We start from the raw sequence: 18,986 nt of genomic DNA, 5'->3' as shown, positions 1-18,986 counted from the left end.
GAGAAACCAGCGTTAAATTAATATACAATTATAAATTAATAAATATCTGACACTAAACGACCTGAGGCCGGATGGATCTCTGGAGAAACCAGCGGTTAAATTAATAAATAATTATAAATTAATAAATATCTGACACTAAACGACCTGAGGCCGGATGGATCTCTGGAGAAACCAGCGCTTAAATTAATATATCAATATTACAATATATATATATATAAAATATCAAGAAAAAAGTCGAAATGTTGACGTTAATGTTGTACAATTATGAGGAAAAATTTGAAATGTCGAGAAAAAATTTGAAATGGCGAGAAAAAATTCTAAATTGTACTTCAACATTATTTTGACATTTTGACTTTTTTCTCAAAATTTCAACTTTATTCACGAAATTTCGACTTTTCTCTGCATTTTGAATTTTTTCTCAACATTTCTAAATTTCTGGAAAAGAAAGAAGTCAAGTGGTACATGAGAGAAACTATTCAGTTTGTGTATTATTTGTACTTGTATGAAACTGGACAGTTATACAGCATTACAAACTGGAACAACAGGGCAAATGCACAGCATTGTTTTTATATTTTGTGTCTTTCAAATAAAATACATTGTTTCCAGTCATATGTTCCTCATGGTATCGTTACCCCCCCCCCCCCCCTCATGTGTCTGGGTGTTTACAGGCGGCCCCCCCAGGTAACGGCCCCCCCAGGTAACGGGCCCCCCAGGTGACGGGCCCCCCAGGTGACGGGCCCCCCAGGTGACGGGCCCCCAGGTAACGGGCCCCCCAGGTAACGGGACCCCCAGGTAACCCCTTCATGTGTCTGGGTGTTTACAGGCGGCCCCCCCAGGTAACGGGCCCCCCAGGTAACGGGCCCCCCAGGTGACGGCCCCCCCAGGTGACGGCCCCCCCAGGTGATGGCCCCCCCAGGTAACGGCCCCCCCAGGTAACGGCCCCCCCAGGTAACCCCTTCATGTGTCTGGGTGTTTACAGGCGGCCCCCCCAGGTAACGGGCCCCCCAGGTAACGGGCCCCCCAGGTAACGGGCCCCCCAGGTGAAGGCCCCCCCAGGTGACGGGCCCCCCAGGTGACGGGCCCCCCAGGTAACCCCCTTCATGTGTCTGGGTGTTTACAGGCGGCTCCACCTCAGAACAGCCCTGGTAAACCCAGCATTACTGTAGCACCGTGACGGCCCTGCGGCAGACGGGCCTCGCCGCGCAGGGGGAGGTCTGGTGCAGAAACAACATTTACCTGTAGTGAATATAGTCCTGATTTACCTGTAGTTAATATAATCCCTGATCTACCTGTAGTGAATATAGTCCTGATTTACCTGTAGTGAATATAGTCCTGATTTACCTGTAGTGAATATAATCCTGATTTACCTGTAGTGAATATAGTTCCTGATTTACCTGTAGTGAATGTAGTCCCTGATTTACCTGTAGTGCATGTAGTCCCTGATTTACCTGTAGTGCACTAGTCCCTGATTTACCTGTAGTGTATGTAGTCCCTGATTTACCTGTAGTGTATGTAGTCCCTGATTTACCTGTAGTGAATATAGTCCTGATTTACCTGTAGTGAATGTAGTCCCTGATTTACCTGTAGTGAATATAGTTCCTGATTTACCTGTAGTGAATGTAGTCCCTGATTTACCTGTAGTGAATGTAGTCCCTGATTTACCTGTAGTGAATGTAGTCCCTGATTTACCTGTAGTGAATGTAGTCCTGATTTACCTGTAGTGCACTAGTCCCTGATTTACCTGTAGTGCACTAGTCCCAGATTTACCTGTAGTGCATGTAGTCCCTGATTTACCTGTAGTGAATATAGTCCCTGATTTACCTGTAGTGAATATAGTCCTGATTTACCTGTAGTGAATGTAGTCCCTGATTTACCTGTAGTGAATGTAGTCCTGATTTACCTGTAGTGCACTAGTCCCAGATTTACCTGTAGTGCATGTAGTCCCTGATTTACCTGTAGTGCATGTAGTCCCTGATTTACCTGTAGTGAATGTAGTCCCTGATTTACCTGTAGTGAATATAGTCCTGATTTACCTGTAGTGAATGTAGTCCTGATTTACCTGTAGTGAACTAGTCCCAGATTTACCTGTAGTGCACTAGTCCCTGATTTACCTGTAGTGCACTAGTCCCTGATTTACCTGTAGTGCACTAGTCCCTGATTTACCTGTAGTGCACTAGTCCCTGATTTACCTGTAGTGCACTAGTCCCTGATTTACCTGTAGTGCATGTAGTCCCTGATTTACCTGTAGTGCACTAGTCCCTGATTTATCTGTAGTGCATGTAGTCCCTGATTTACCTGTAGTGCACTAGTCCCTGATTTACCTGTAGTGAATATAGTCCTGATTTACCTGTAGTGAATATAATCCCTGATCTACCTGTAGTGAATATAATCCTGATTTACCTGTAGTGAATATAGTCCCTGATTTACCTGTAGTGAATATAGTCCCTGATTTACCTGTAGTGCATGTAGTCCCTGATTTACCTGTAGTGCACTAGTCCCTGATTTACCTGTAGTGCATGTAGTCCCTGATTTACCTGTAGTGCATGTAGTCCCTGATTTACCTGTAGTGAATATAGTCCCTGATTTACCTGTAGTGCACTAGTCCCTGATTTACCTGTAGTGCACTAGTCCCTGATTTACCTGTAGTGAATGTAGTCCCTGATTTACCTGTAGTGATTATAGTCCCTGATTTACCTGTAGTGCACTAGTCCCTGATTTACCTGTAGTGATTATAGTCCCTGATTTACCCGTAGTGCATGTAGTCCCTGATTTACCTGTAGTGAATATAGTCCCTGATTTACCTGTAGTTAATATAGTCCCTGATTTACCTGTAGTGATTATAGTCCCTGATTTACCTGTAGTGCACTAGTCCCTGATTTACCTGTAATGCACTAGTCCCTGATTTACCTGTAGTGAATATAGTCCCTGATTTACCTGTAGTGATTATAGTCCCTGATTTACCTGTAGTGCACTAGTCCCTGATTTACCTGTAGTGCATGTAGTCCCTGATTTACCTGTAGTGCATGTAGTCCCTGATTTACCTGTAGTGCATGTAGTCCCTGATTTACCTGTAGTTAATATAGTCACTGATTTAACTGTAGTGCATGTAGTCCCTGATTTACCTGTAGTGAATATAGTCCCTGATTTACCTGTAGTGAATGTAGTCCCTGATTTACCTGTAGTGCATGTAGTCCCTGATTTACCTGTAGTGCATGTAGTCCCTGATTTACCTGTAGTGCACTAGTTCCTGATTTACCTGTAGTGCACTAGTCCCTGATTTACCTGTAATGCACTAGTCTCTGATTTACCTGTAGTGAATGTAGTCCCTGATTTACCTGTAGTGAATATAGTCCCTGATTTACCTGTAGTGAATATAGTCCCTGATTTACCTGTAGTGCATGTAGTCCCTGATTTACCTGTAGTGAATGTAGTCCCTGATTTACCTGTAGTGCACTAGTCCCTGATTTACCTGTAGTGCACTAGTCCCTGATTTACCTGTAGTGAATGTAGTCCCTGATTTACCTGTAGTGCACTAGTCCCTGATTTACCTGTAGTGAATGTAGTCCCTGATTTACCTGTAGTGATTATAGTCCCTGATTTACCTGTAGTGATTATAGTCCCTGATTTACCTGTAGTGCACTAGTCCCTGATTTACCTGTAGTGAATGTAGTTCCTGATTTACCTGTAGTGTATGTAGTCCCTGATTTACCTGTAGTGAATATAGTCCCTGATTTACCTGTAGTGCACTAGTCCCTGATTTACCTGTAGTGAATATAGTCCTGATTTACCTGTAGTGAATATAATCCCTGATCTACCTGTAGTGAATATAATCCTGATTTACCTGTAGTGAATATAGTCCCTGATTTACCTGTAGTGAATATAGTCCCTGATTTACCTGTAGTGCATGTAGTCCCTGATTTACCTGTAGTGCACTAGTCCCTGATTTACCTGTAGTGCATGTAGTCCCTGATTTACCTGTAGTGCATGTAGTCCCTGATTTACCTGTAGTGAATATAGTCCCTGATTTACCTGTAGTGCACTAGTCCCTGATTTACCTGTAGTGCACTAGTCCCTGATTTACCTGTAGTGAATGTAGTCCCTGATTTACCTGTAGTGATTATAGTCCCTGATTTACCTGTAGTGCACTAGTCCCTGATTTACCTGTAGTGCATGTAGTCCCTGATTTACCTGTAGTGCATGTAGTCCCTGATTTACCTGTAGTGTATGTAGTCCCTGATTTACCTGTAGTTAATATAGTCCCTGATTTACCTGTAGTGATTATAGTCCCTGATTTACCTGTAGTGCACTAGTCCCTGATTTACCTGTAATGCACTAGTCCCTGATTTACCTGTAGTGAATATAGTCCCTGATTTACCTGTAGTGATTATAGTCCCTGATTTACCTGTAGTGCACTAGTCCCTGATTTACCTGTAGTGCATGTAGTCCCTGATTTACCTGTAGTGCATGTAGTCCCTGATTTACCTGTAGTGCATGTAGTCCCTGATTTACCTGTAGTGCATGTAGTCCCTGATTTACCTGTAGTTAATATAGTCACTGATTTACCTGTAGTGCATGTAGTCCCTGATTTACCTGTAGTGAATATAGTCCCTGATTTACCTGTAGTGCATGTAGTCCCTGATTTACCTGTAGTGAATATAGTCCCTGATTTACCTGTAGTGTATGTAGTCCCTGATTTACCTGTAGTGCATGTAGTCCCTGATTTACCTGTAGTGCATGTAGTCCCTGATTTACCTGTAGTGCACTAGTTCCTGATTTACCTGTAGTGCACTAGTCCCTGATTTACCTGTAATGCACTAGTCTCTGATTTACCTGTAGTGAATGTAGTCCCTGATTTACCTGTAGTGAATATAGTCCCTGATTTACCTGTAGTGAATATAGTCCCTGATTTACCTGTAGTGCATGTAGTCCCTGATTTACCTGTAGTGAATGTAGTCCCTGATTTACCTGTAGTGCACTAGTCCCTGATTTACCTGTAGTGCACTAGTCCCTGATTTACCTGTAGTGAATGTAGTCCCTGATTTACCTGTAGTGCACTAGTCCCTGATTTACCTGTAGTGAATGTAGTCCCTGATTTACCTGTAGTGATTATAGTCCCTGATTTACCTGTAGTGATTATAGTCCCTGATTTACCTGTAGTGCACTAGTCCCTGATTTACCTGTAGTGAATGTAGTTCCTGATTTACCTGTAGTGTATGTAGTCCCTGATTTACCTGTAGTGAATATAGTCCCTGATTTACCTGTAGTGCACTAGTCCCTGATTTACCTGTAGTGCACTAGTCCCTGATTTACCTGTAATGCACTAGTCTCTGATTTACCTGTAGTGCACTAGTCCCTGATTTACCTGTAGTGCATGTAGTCCCTGATTTACCTGTAGTGAATGTAGTCCCTGATTTACCTGTAGTGCACTAGTCCCTGATTTACCTGTAGTGCACTAGTCCCTGATTTACCTGTAGTGAATGTAGTCCCTGATTTACCTGTAGTGATTATAGTCCCTGATTTACCTGTAGTGCACTAGTCCCTGATTTACCTGTAGTGATTATAGTCCCTGATTTACCTGTAGTGAATGTAGTCCCTGATTTACCTGTAGTGCACTAGTCCCTGATTTACCTGTAGTGATTATAGTCCCTGATTTACCTGTAGTGCATATAGTCCCTGATTTACCTGTAGTGCACTAGTCCCTGATTTACCTGTAGTGAATGTAGTCCCTGATTTACCTGTAGTGATTATAGTCCCTGATTTACCTGTAGTGCACTAGTCCCTGATTTACCTGTAGTGATTATAGTCCCTGATTTACCTGTAGTGCATATAGTCCCTGATTTACCTGTAGTGCATATAGTCCCTGATTTACCTGTAGTGCACTAGTCCCTGATTTACCTGTAGTGAATATAGTCCTGATTTACCTGTAGTGCACTAGTCCCTGATTTACCTGTAGTGCACTAGTCCCTGATTTACCTGTAGTGCATGTAGTCCCTGATTTACCTGTAGTGCATGTAGTCCCTGATTTACCTGTAGTGCATGTAGTCCCTGATTTACCTGTAGTTAATATAGTCACTGATTTACCTGTAGTGCATGTAGTCCCTGATTTACCTGTAGTGAATATAGTCCCTGATTTACCTGTAGTGCATGTAGTCCCTGATTTACCTGTAGTGAATATAGTCCCTGATTTACCTGTAGTGCATGTAGTCCCTGATTTACCTGTAGTTAATATAGTCACTGATTTACCTGTAGTGCATGTAGTCCCTGATTTACCTGTAGTGAATGTAGTCCCTGATTTACCTGTAGTGAATGTAGTCCCTGATTTACCTGTAGTGCACTAGTCCCTGATTTACCTGTAGTGAATATAGTCCCTGATTTACCTGTAGTGCATGTAGTCCCTGATTTACCTGTAGTGAATGTAGTCCCTGATTTACCTGTAGTGAATGTAGTCCCTGATTTACCTGTAGTGCATGTAGTCCCTGATTTACCTGTAGTGAATATAGTCCCTGATTTACCTGTAGTGAATATAGTCCTGATTTACCTGTAGTGAATGTAGTCCCTGATTTACCTGTAGTGAATGTAGTCCTGATTTACCTGTAGTGCACTAGTCCCAGATTTACCTGTAGTGCATGTAGTCCCTGATTTACCTGTAGTGCATGTAGTCCCTGATTTACCTGTAGTGAATATAGTCCCTGATTTACCTGTAGTGAATATAGTCCTGATTTACCTGTAGTGAATGTAGTCCTGATTTACCTGTAGTGAACTAGTCCCAGATTTACCTGTAGTGCACTAGTCCCTGATTTACCTGTAGTGCACTAGTCCCTGATTTACCTGTAGTGCACTAGTCCCTGATTTACCTGTAGTGCACTAGTCCCTGATTTACCTGTAGTGCACTAGTCCCTGATTTACCTGTAGTGCATGTAGTCCCTGATTTACCTGTAGTGAATATAGTCCCTGATTTACCTGTAGTGCACTAGTCCCTGATTTATCTGTAGTGCATGTAGTCCCTGATTTACCTGTAGTGCACTAGTCCCTGATTTACCTGTAGTGAATATAGTCCTGATTTACCTGTAGTGAATATAATCCCTGATCTACCTGTAGTGAATATAATCCTGATTTACCTGTAGTGAATATAGTCCCTGATTTACCTGTAGTGAATATAGTCCTGATTTACCTGTAGTGAATATAGTCCCTGATTTACCTGTAGTGAATATAGTCCCTGATTTACCTGTAGTGAATATAGTCCTGATTTACCTGTAGTGCACTAGTCCCTGATTTACCTGTAGTGCACTAGTCCCTGATTTACCTGTAGTGCACTAGTCCCTGATTTACCTGTAGTGCACTAGTCCCTGATTTACCTGTAGTGCATGTAGTCCCTGATTTACCTGTAGTGCATGTAGTCCCTGATTTACCTGTAGTGAATATAGTCCCTGATTTACCTGTAGTGCACTAGTCCCTGATTTACCTGTAGTGCACTAGTCCCTGATTTACCTGTAGTGAATGTAGTCCCTGATTTACCTGTAGTGATTATAGTCCCTGATTTACCTGTAGTGCACTAGTCCCTGATTTACCTGTAGTGCATGTAGTCCCTGATTTACCTGTAGTGCATGTAGTCCCTGATTTACCTGTAGTGTATGTAGTCCCTGATTTACCTGTAGTTAATATAGTCCCTGATTTACCTGTAGTGATTATAGTCCCTGATTTACCTGTAGTGCACTAGTCCCTGATTTACCTGTAATGCACTAGTCCCTGATTTACCTGTAGTGAATATAGTCCCTGATTTACCTGTAGTGATTATAGTCCCTGATTTACCTGTAGTGCACTAGTCCCTGATTTACCTGTAGTGCATGTAGTCCCTGATTTACCTGTAGTGCATGTAGTCCCTGATTTACCTGTAGTGCATGTAGTCCCTGATTTACCTGTAGTTAATATAGTCACTGATTTACCTGTAGTGCATGTAGTCCCTGATTTACCTGTAGTGAATATAGTCCCTGATTTACCTGTAGTGCATGTAGTCCCTGATTTACCTGTAGTGAATATAGTCCCTGATTTACCTGTAGTGTATGTAGTCCCTGATTTACCTGTAGTGCATGTAGTCCCTGATTTACCTGTAGTGCATGTAGTCCCTGATTTACCTGTAGTGCACTAGTTCCTGATTTACCTGTAGTGCACTAGTCCCTGATTTACCTGTAATGCACTAGTCTCTGATTTACCTGTAGTGAATGTAGTCCCTGATTTACCTGTAGTGAATATAGTCCCTGATTTACCTGTAGTGAATATAGTCCCTGATTTACCTGTAGTGCATGTAGTCCCTGATTTACCTGTAGTGAATGTAGTCCCTGATTTACCTGTAGTGCACTAGTCCCTGATTTACCTGTAGTGCACTAGTCCCTGATTTACCTGTAGTGAATGTAGTCCCTGATTTACCTGTAGTGCACTAGTCCCTGATTTACCTGTAGTGAATGTAGTCCCTGATTTACCTGTAGTGATTATAGTCCCTGATTTACCTGTAGTGATTATAGTCCCTGATTTACCTGTAGTGCACTAGTCCCTGATTTACCTGTAGTGAATGTAGTTCCTGATTTACCTGTAGTGTATGTAGTCCCTGATTTACCTGTAGTGAATATAGTCCCTGATTTACCTGTAGTGCACTAGTCCCTGATTTACCTGTAATGCACTAGTCTCTGATTTACCTGTAGTGCACTAGTCCCTGATTTACCTGTAGTGCATGTAGTCCCTGATTTACCTGTAGTGAATGTAGTCCCTGATTTACCTGTAGTGCACTAGTCCCTGATTTACCTGTAGTGCACTAGTCCCTGATTTACCTGTAGTGAATGTAGTCCCTGATTTACCTGTAGTGATTATAGTCCCTGATTTACCTGTAGTGCACTAGTCCCTGATTTACCTGTAGTGATTATAGTCCCTGATTTACCTGTAGTGCACTAGTCCCTGATTTACCTGTAGTGCATGTAGTCCCTGATTTACCTGTAGTGCATGTAGTCCCTGATTTACCTGTAGTGCATGTAGTCCCTGATTTACCTGTAGTTAATATAGTCACTGATTTACCTGTAGTGCATGTAGTCCCTGATTTACCTGTAGTGAATATAGTCCCTGATTTACCTGTAGTGCATGTAGTCCCTGATTTACCTGTAGTGAATATAGTCCCTGATTTACCTGTAGTGCATGTAGTCCCTGATTTACCTGTAGTTAATATAGTCACTGATTTACCTGTAGTGCACTAGTCCCTGATTTACCTGTAGTGTATGTAGTCCCTGATTTACCTGTAGTGCATGTAGTCCCTGATTTACCTGTAGTGAATGTAGTCCCTGATTTACCTGTAGTGAATGTAGTCCCTGATTTACCTGTAGTGCACTAGTCCCTGATTTACCTGTAGTGAATATAGTCCCTGATTTACCTGTAGTGCATGTAGTCCCTGATTTACCTGTAGTGTATGTAGTCCCTGATTTACCTGTAGTGAATGTAGTCCCTGATTTACCTGTAGTGCACTAGTCCCTGATTTACCTGTAGTGAATGTAGTCCCTGATTTACCTGTAGTGCATGTAGTCCCTGATTTACCTGTAGTGTATGTAGTCCCTGATTTACCTGTAGTTAATATAGTCCCTGATTTACCTGTAGTGATTATAGTCCCTGATTTACCTGTAGTGCACTAGTCCCTGATTTACCTGTAATGCACTAGTCCCTGATTTACCTGTAGTGAATATAGTCCCTGATTTACCTGTAGTGATTATAGTCCCTGATTTACCTGTAGTGCATGTAGTCCCTGATTTACCTGTAGTGCATGTAGTCCCTGATTTACCTGTAGTTAATATAGTCACTGATTTACCTGTAGTGCATGTAGTCCCTGATTTACCTGTAGTGAATATAGTCCCTGATTTACCTGTAGTGCATGTAGTCCCTGATTTACCTGTAGTGAATATAGTCCCTGATTTACCTGTAGTGCATGTAGTCCCTGATTTACCTGTAGTGCACTAGTTCCTGATTTACCTGTAGTGCACTAGTCCCTGATTTACCTGTAATGCACTAGTCTCTGATTTACCTGTAGTGAATGTAGTCCCTGATTTACCTGTAGTGAATGTAGTCCCTGATTTACCTGTAGTGCACTAGTCCCTGATTTACCTGTAGTGAATATAGTCCCTGATTTACCTGTAGTGCATGTAGTCCCTGATTTACCTGTAGTGAATGTAGTCCCTGATTTACCTGTAGTGCATGTAGTCCCTGATTTACCTGTAGTGAATGTAGTCCCTGATTTACCTGTAGTGCACTAGTCCCTGATTTACCTCTAGTGCACTAGTCCCTGATTTACCTGTAGTGCACTAGTCCCTGATTTACCTGTAGTGCATGTAGTCCCTGATTTACCTGTAGTGCACTAGTCCCTGATTTACCTGTAGTGCACTAGTCCCTGATTTACCTGTAGTGCATGTAGTCCCTGATTTACCTGTAGTGCACTAGTCCCTGATTTACCTGTAGTGAATGTAGTCCCTGATTTACCTGTAGTGCACTAGTCCCTGATTTACCTGTAGTGAATATAGTCCTGATTTACCTGTAGTGCATGTAGTCCCTGATTTACCTGTAGTTAATATAGTCACTGATTTACCTGTAATGCACTAGTCTCTGATTTACCTGTAGTGAATATAGTCCCTGATTTACCTGTAGTGAATGTAGTCCCTGATTTACCTGTAGTGAATATAGTCACTGATTTACCTGTAATGCACTAGTCTCTGATTTACCTGTAGTGAATATAGTCCCTGATTTACCTGTAGTGAATATAGTCCCTGATTTACCTGTAGTGCATGTAGTCCCTGATTTACCTGTAGTGAATATAGTCCCTGATTTACATGTAGTGAATATAGTCCCTGATTTACCTGTAGTGCATGTAGTCCCTGATTTACCTGTAGTGCACTAGTCCCTGATTTACCTGTAGTGCATGTAGTCCCTGATTTACCTGTAGTGCATGTAGTCCCTGATTTACCTGTAGTGCACTAGTCCCTGATTTACCTGTAGTGCATGTAGTCCCTGATTTACCTGTAGTGAATATAGTCCTGATTTACCTGTAGTGAATATAGTCCTGATTTACCTGTAGTGAATATAGTCCTGATTTACCTGTAGTGAATATAGTCCCTGATTTACCTGTAGTGAATATAATCCCTGATTTACCTGTAGTGCATGTAGTCCCTGATTTACCTGTAGTGAATATAATCCCTGATTTACCTGTAGTGCATGTAGTCCCTGATTTACCTGTAGTGAATATAGTCCCTGATTTATCTGTAGTGCATGTAGTCCCTGATTTACCTGTAGTGAATATAGTCCTGATCTACCTGTAGTGAATATAGTCCTGATTTACCTGTAGTGCATGTAGTCCCTGATTTACCTGTAGTGCATGTAGTTCCTGATTTACCTGTAGTGAATGTAGTTCCTGATTTACCTGTAGTGCACTAGTCCCTGATTTACCTGTAGTGCATGTAGTCCCTGATTTACCTGTAGTGAATATAGTCCTGATTTACCTGTAGTGAATATAGTCCCTGATTTACCTGTAGTGAATATAATCCCTGATCTACCTGTAGTGAATATAGTCCCTGATTTACCTGTAGTGAATATAGTCCTGATTTACCTGTAGTGAATATAATCCCTGATTTACCTGTAGTGAATATAGTCCTGATTTACCTGTAGTGAATATAATCCCTGATCTACCTGTAGTGAATATAGTCCCTGATTTACCTGTAGTGAATGTAGTCCCTGATTTACCTGTAGTGCACTAGTCCCTGATTTACCTGTAGTGAATGTAGTCCTGATTTACCTGTAGTGAATATAGTCCTGATTTACCTGTATTGAATATAATCCCTGATTTACCTGTAGTGAATATAGTCCTGATTTACCTGTAGTGAATATAGTCCCTGATTTACCTGTAGTGAATATAGTCCTGATTTACCTGTAGTGAATATAATCCCTGATCTACCTGTAGTGAATATAGTTCTGATTTACCTGTAGTGAATATAGTCCCTGATTTACCTGTAGTGCACTAGTCCCTGATTTACCTGTAGTGAATGTAGTTCCTGATTTACCTGTAGTGCTTGTAGTCCCTGATTTACCTGTAGTGCACTAGTCCCTGATCTACCTGTAGTGAATATAGTCCCTGATTTACCTGTAGTGAATGTAGTCCCTGATTTACCTGTAGTGAATGTAGTCCCTGATTTACCTGTAGTGCACTAGTCCCTGATCTACCTGTAGTGAATATAGTCCCTGATTTACCTGTAGTGAATGTAGTCCCTGATTTACCTGTAGTGAATGTAGTCCCTGATTTACCTGTAGTGAATATAGTCCCTGATTTACCTGTAGTGAATATAGTCCCTGATCTACCTGTAGTGAATATAGTCCCTGATTTACCTGTAGTGCATGTAGTCCCTGATTTACCTGTAGTGCATGTAGTCCCTGATTTACCTGTAGTGCATGTAGTCCCTGATTTACCTGTAGTGAATATAGTCCCTGATTTACCTGTAGTGCATGTAGTCCCTGATTTACCTGTAGTGAATGTAGTCCCTGATTTACCTGTAGTGAATATAGTCCCTGATTTACCTGTAGTGAATATAGTCCCTGATTTACCTGTAGTGCATGTAGTCCCTGATTTACCTGTAGTGCATGTAGTCCCTGATTTACCTGTAGTGCATGTAGTCCCTGATTTACCTGTAGTGAATGTAGTCCCTGATTTACCTGTAGTGAATATAGTCCCTGATTTACCTGTAGTGAATATAGTCCCTGATTTACCTGTAGTGCATGTAGTCCCTGATTTACCTGTAGTGCATGTAGTCCCTGATTTACCTGTAGTGAATATAGTCCCTGATTTACCTGTAGTGCATGTAGTCCCTGATTTACCTGTAGTGCATGTAGTCCCTGATTTACCTGTAGTGAATATAGTTCCTGATTTACCTGTAGTGCACTAGTCCCTGATTTACCTGTAGTGCACTAGTCCCTGATTTACCTGTAGTGCATGTAGTCCCTGATTTACCTGTAGTGCACGTAGTCCCTGATGTACCTGTAGTGCACGTAGTCCCTGATTTACCTGTAGTGCATGTAGTCCCTGATTTACCTGTAGTGCACGTAGTCCCTGATGTACCTGTAGTGCACTAGTCCTTGATTTACCTGTAGTGAATATAGTCCTGATTTACCTGTAGTGCATGTAGTCCTTGATTTACCTGTAGTGAATATAGTCCTGATTTACCTGTAGTGCATGTAGTCCCTGATTTACCTGTAGGGCATGTAGTCCCTGATTTACCTGTAGTGCACTAGTCCCTGATTTACCTGTAGTGAATATAGTCCCTGATTTACCTGTAGTGCATGTAGTCCCTGATTTACCTGTAGTGCACTAGTCCCTGATTTACCTGTAGTGTACTAGTCCCTGATTTACCTGTAGTGAATATAGTCCCTGATTAACCTGTAGTGAATATAGTCCTGATTTACCTGTAGTGTACTAGTCCCTGATTTACCTGTAGTGCATGTAGTCCCTGATTTACCTGTAGTGCAATAATCCCTGATTTACCTGTAGTGAACTAGTCCCTGATTTACCTGTAGTGCACTAGTCCCTGATTTACCTGTAGTGCATGTAGTCCCTGATTTACCTGTAGTGCACTAGTCCCTGATTTACCTGTAGTGAATATAGTTCCTGATTTACCTGTAGTGCACTAGTCCCTGATTTACCTGTAGTGAATATAGTCCCTGATTTACCATTACATATTTAAGTATCGTTATGGGTAGTAAGTTCACCTGCAGGACAGACAGAGCTCCGTTCTTGCCGTATCCGGAGCAGACAACGACCTCCAGGTCCGGTTCTGGGTTGTTCTGGAACTGGAAACAAGGGGGAACAACATGGAGGTTAGAGCTGACGCTTCGGGGGTAAATGTGGTGTAAATGTGGTGTAAATGCAGTGTAAATGTGGTGTAAATGTGGTGTAAATGTGGTGTAAATGTGGTGTAAATGCGGTGTACATTCTTCTTCTTCCGGCTCTCGGCGAAGGCCGACGCTTTTCTGCTCCCTCTCCCTCCCTATCTGCCCTGCTGCTGCTTTTTGTCTCGTCTTCAGAGTCTCTCCTTTTCACTCCTCCGAAACTCTACAATCATGGAATTGATTAACTGGTCTCTCAGCACAATTGACCACATTTTTGTGACCAGAAGTCAGGGGGTAAGGGAGCCCTCCTGCCCCGATGGGACATTTTTTGCTGGATACACAATGGATTCCTGGAAACATTGGAAACCGTTGTGTTTGGTGATTCTGTTTGTCGAGGACGTTGAAGATGCTTCATAATTGGATTTATGATAGCAGGATTTCTGCTGTTTGGAGCTGGTGGATTCCTGGTATATCGACTAATGCGTAAGTCGTCGACAGCTGTTTTGGCCGTTTCTGAGCTGCCGGACGTGGCTGAAGGATCAAGCACGGCTACCAACGCTCAGACTTTAACGCTGGGGGAGCAAAGCCGTAAGCTGGATGTGATTCTTGAACAGAATCGCAGGCTAGCGGCGTCTTTGAGCTCATTGGTAAGATGGATAAGACCTTGGAGAAGGTGGAAGCTCGGCTTGGTGGGAAATGGCCACAAATTGGTCTGTTTGGAGTCGCCATTGATGAACCAGAGACTTAAGGCAGACGGAAAATTACTGAGTCTGTCTGTTTTTTCCAATACAACTGTTGATTCTATAATCTGGCCTTGACAGAGCAGCCTGGCAGGTTAGTCCAGTCACAATCTCCCTGGTGGAATAAAAACAAGATGCTCTGCTCCCACTAGCCCTCCCCTTCCCAGGACACCTGTGGACCTGGATCAGAACCGTACCGGGTCTGTGGACCTGGATCAGAACTGTACCGGGTCTGTGGACCTGGATCAGAACTGTACCGGGTCTGTGGACCTGGATCAGAACCGTACCGGGTCTGTGGACCTGGATCAGTACTTACCTCCTCAGACAGGAAGGCCGGCTCCCCCATGGAGGCGTTGGAACAGGGGCCGATGTTCAGGATGCTGTCACAAACCTGCAGGAGACACAACTGGACCTTTAAACTCGACCAGAACCAGAACTAAGGCTGGGCGATATGGACCAAAAGTCATGTCTCCATATTTTCTAGCTGAATGTTGATACTCGATATATATCCATATTTTTTCTGTGCCATAATTGGAGTTTCCCCCAAAGCATTATAGCATAGCATCTCTGTTAGCTTCTCTGTTAGCTTCTCCGTTAGCATCTCCGTTAGCATCTCTGTTAGCATCTCTGTTAGCATCTCCGTTAGCTTCATTTCTTAAAAAAACAGTTTTAATACAAAGCCTCGTACCAAATGTCACACAGGTTCTTTATTAACAGAGGTCTGCACAATATCAACATGTATAAAACAAATGAAATAAAAATAAACTGCCTGCATATGTAGAATAAAAATGCTTCTTGAATAAAATAAAACTAATATCCCTTTCCTGCATAACAATGAAATTAAAATACACTGTAATTAATACAATGTAGACAGTAACAGGCAGACTTTTCCACTGAGGTTGACAGTTGTGCAAATAACAAAACATTTGTGACAATCTCAAATAAAACATTCAAGTCAATTTGTCACAAATATATATATATATAAATATATCGCCCAGCCCTAACCAGAACCATCACAAACCTGCAGGAAACACAACCATGATGCTGCATTCCTGGACCTTTAAACTGGACCAGAACCAGAACCAGAACCAGAACCAGAACCAGAACCTACCTCGAAGGAGTAGGTGGCCAGCTGGGTTCCTGACTGAGCTTCACTGCCGTAAACCTCGATCTCATCCACCTCGTCTGGAGAGAAGTTAGAGAAACACCGTTAGAGGAGGGGGGGGTCAGTGACGTGACGGGACCAGTGACGTCACGGGACCAGTGACGTCACGGGACCAGTGACGTCACGGGACCAGTGACGTCACGGGACCAGTGACATCACGGGACCAGTGACGTCACGGGACCAGTGACATCACAGGACCAGTGACATCACGGGACCAGTGACGTCACGGGACCAGTGACATCACGGGACCAGTGACCTCACGGGACCAGTGACATCACGGGACCAGTGACATCACGGGACCAGTGACGTCACGGGACCAGTGACGTCACGGGACCAGTGACATCACGGGACCAGTGACATCACGGGACCAGTGACATCACGGGACCAGTGACATCACGGGACCAGTGACGTCACGGGACCAGTGACATCACGGGACCAGTGACATCACGGGACCAGTGACATCACAGACCGGGTTAGGGTCAGTGACATCACAGACCGGGGGGGGAGAACCTACCGGTCCAGTTGGAAGACTCCAGTCTCTTCTTCTTGTTGGGCGGTTCCTCCTGCAGGTTCAGGGACCAGGATCAGTAATCAATAACAGGATCAGTAACAACCATAGGTGATCAGTAGCACCCATCAGTGATCAATAACAGCGATCAGTGATCAGTAGCACCCATCAGTGATCAATAACAGTGATCAGGGATCAATAACCCGATCAGGAACCTGCCTGCTTCTTGTCCTCCAGCGGCGTCTCCTGCAGCTTCTCTGTGTATTTCAGTAGGAGAGAGTTCCCCAGTCTGGACCCCAGGAACAGGAACCCCGGCTCCATGGTCACCATCTGGGGGGAGAACCAGAACCTGGTTAGACCTGGACCTGGTCCTGGACCTGGACCTGGACCTGATCCAGACCTGTAGACCTGCTCTAAACCTGCTGAGACCTGCTCCAGGGTTCCCTAACCTGGACCCCAGGAACAGGAACCCCGGCTCCATGGTCACCATCTGGGGAGAAGACCTGGTTAGACCTGGACCTGGACCTGGACCTGGTCCTGGACCTGGTCTAGACCTGTAGACCTGTTGTTGTGGTTGTTAACTGTGGTATAATGATCTGATTGGTTGTTAACTGTGGTATAATGATCTGATTGGTTGTTAACTGTGGTATAATGATCTGATTGGTTGTTAACTGTGGTATAATGATCTGATTGGTTGTTAACTGTGGTATAATGATCTGATTGGTTGTTAACTGTGGTATAATGATCTGATTGGTTGTTAACTGTGGTATAATGATCTGATTGGTTGTTAACTGTGGTATAATGATCTGATTGGTTGTTAACTGTGGTATAATGATCTGATTGGTTGTTAACTGTGGTATAATGATCTGATTGGTTGTTAACTGTGGTATAATGATCTGATTGGTTGTTAACTGTGGTATAATGATCTGATTGGTTGTTAACTGTGGTATAATGATCTGATTGGTTGTTAACTGTGGTATAATGATCTGATTGGTTGTTAACTGTGGTATAATGATCTGATTGGTTGTTAACTGTGGTATAATGATCTGATTGGTTGTTAACTGTGGTATAATGATCTGATTGGTTGTTAACTGTGGTATATTGATCTGATTGGTTGTTAACTGTGGTATAATGATCTGATTGGTTGTTAACTGTGCTATAATGAGCTTATACCACGGCTTCTATTCTAAAGTCTCATCACAGCAGATCATTCCACGTCAGGGAAGCAACAATGTTTCCATGACAACAACCAACTGGTACAGATTACAATTAATTACAATTAATGAGGCATGTTGAGGGTAAAAGTTGATCTCCGGGGAGGAGCTAACGTTAGCGGGGAGGAGCTAACGATGGATGGATGGATGGAGGAGTTCCTGTCTCCGAAAAAAAAAGCCGAGGAAAAGACGACACGCAGAACAAACGTCAGGAGAGATGGGACTATTTTTTTACACAGTGGGGATATTTTTACTGGATAATATGTATTTCTGATTTATTAAAAATCAAATAGATTGTGTATTTCTCTTTCATATTTACATTATTGGTAACCGTTTTATAAAAGCATCACTTGGCGTCGGCCGGAGACGCCGCTCAGCTGTGATATAATGAGCGTAAACCACGGCCTGTCACACACCTGGGCTGTTCAGACCGTCAGAACTAACGGGGTGTCTAAACTTACGCAGGTGGAGCTGCTGTAGTTTTATAGATAAACCTGAACCAGCACCTGAACCAGGATTAAGGGTGTTTAAACTCACACAGGTGGTGATCTGCTGTAGTTTTATAGATGAACCTGAACCAGGATTAAAGGTATTGTGACATCATTTTTAACATGCTTTTAACACTATTAAAAGTCTTGGCCAACATCCCTCAAATGTGTCTAAAAGAGTGTAACAAGAAAAACTTCACTCTAGTACTCTTTTACTGGCTTTTTATTACAGTGTTTTTTTGCCCCGTGAAAAACGCTTCCTTTCCCCCCTTTCCTGTCAATCATTGCTCTGCTCCTCCTCCAAACCTCCTCCTCCTCCAGCCATACGCTCACCGCGGCGTCGGAGAGTTAAGCCGGGAGCGACAGGAGAAGCATGCACGGAAAAGCAGCAGGGAGAACCACAGCAAACAATCATAAAAATAAAGGCATGCAAGCAGCACTGTCCCCTTATCTTAAGTCCAGTCAGTGGCCGCGGGTCTTCTTAGCAGTTTTCCTCCGGTGATTAGAACAAAAGAGGCTCTAAACAGCTCCGTGTTAAGCCTGATTTATGGTTCCGCGTTAAATCGACGCAGAGCCTACGCCGTAGGGTTCAGCGTACGGTGCGCGTCGCCGCGTAACCCTACGCCGTAGGCTCTGCGTCGGTGTAACGCGGAACCATAAATCAGCCTTTATGGTGCGCTGGAGAGGAGAGGAGGCAGGGAGCTGGGTGGAGGGGGCGGTGATTTAGCGGGCCGTTACGTAACGGCCCGCCAGCAAACCACATGCGCCGTTTTTACATAATTATGCGGAAAATCCCAGAAAGCACACAATACACTGAATGTTAAAAGTTTGTTGTTTTTTGGGTGTAATTGATGTCAAGACACCCAACAAAACACAAAAAATCAAGAAAAATGTGTTTTTCACAATACCTTTAAGGGTGTCTAAACTCACACAGGTGGATCTGCTGTAGTTTTATAGATGAACCTGGTTCAGGTTCAG

At 43.1% G+C, this 18,986-nt stretch overlaps 1 protein-coding gene across 2 annotated transcripts in view; it reads right to left on the bottom strand.

The window, feature by feature from the left end:
* LOC133460986 (cleavage and polyadenylation specificity factor subunit 1-like) overlaps positions 1–18,986 on the bottom strand; it is an 81,533-nt gene that overhangs the window by 45,444 nt on the left and 17,103 nt on the right. For both annotated transcript variants that reach the window (XM_061741713.1, XM_061741714.1), the window contains exons 12-16: positions 16,526–16,636; positions 16,313–16,361; positions 15,745–15,818; positions 14,950–15,024; positions 13,774–13,854 (exon numbers count right to left, since the gene is read on the bottom strand). In XM_061741713.1, the coding sequence (XP_061597697.1) occupies positions 13,774–13,854; positions 14,950–15,024; positions 15,745–15,818; positions 16,313–16,361; positions 16,526–16,636 (390 nt within the window). The remainder of the gene's footprint in view (positions 1–13,773; positions 13,855–14,949; positions 15,025–15,744; positions 15,819–16,312; positions 16,362–16,525; positions 16,637–18,986) is intronic.

The sequence above is a fragment of the Cololabis saira genome, chromosome 15, assembly GCF_033807715.1.
Source record: "Cololabis saira isolate AMF1-May2022 chromosome 15, fColSai1.1, whole genome shotgun sequence".
In the NCBI taxonomy this organism is placed as follows: domain Eukaryota; kingdom Metazoa; phylum Chordata; class Actinopteri; order Beloniformes; family Belonidae; genus Cololabis; species Cololabis saira.
Note: the sequence above shows the minus strand (reverse complement) of the source record. Positions and strands in the feature narration are given on the sequence as shown.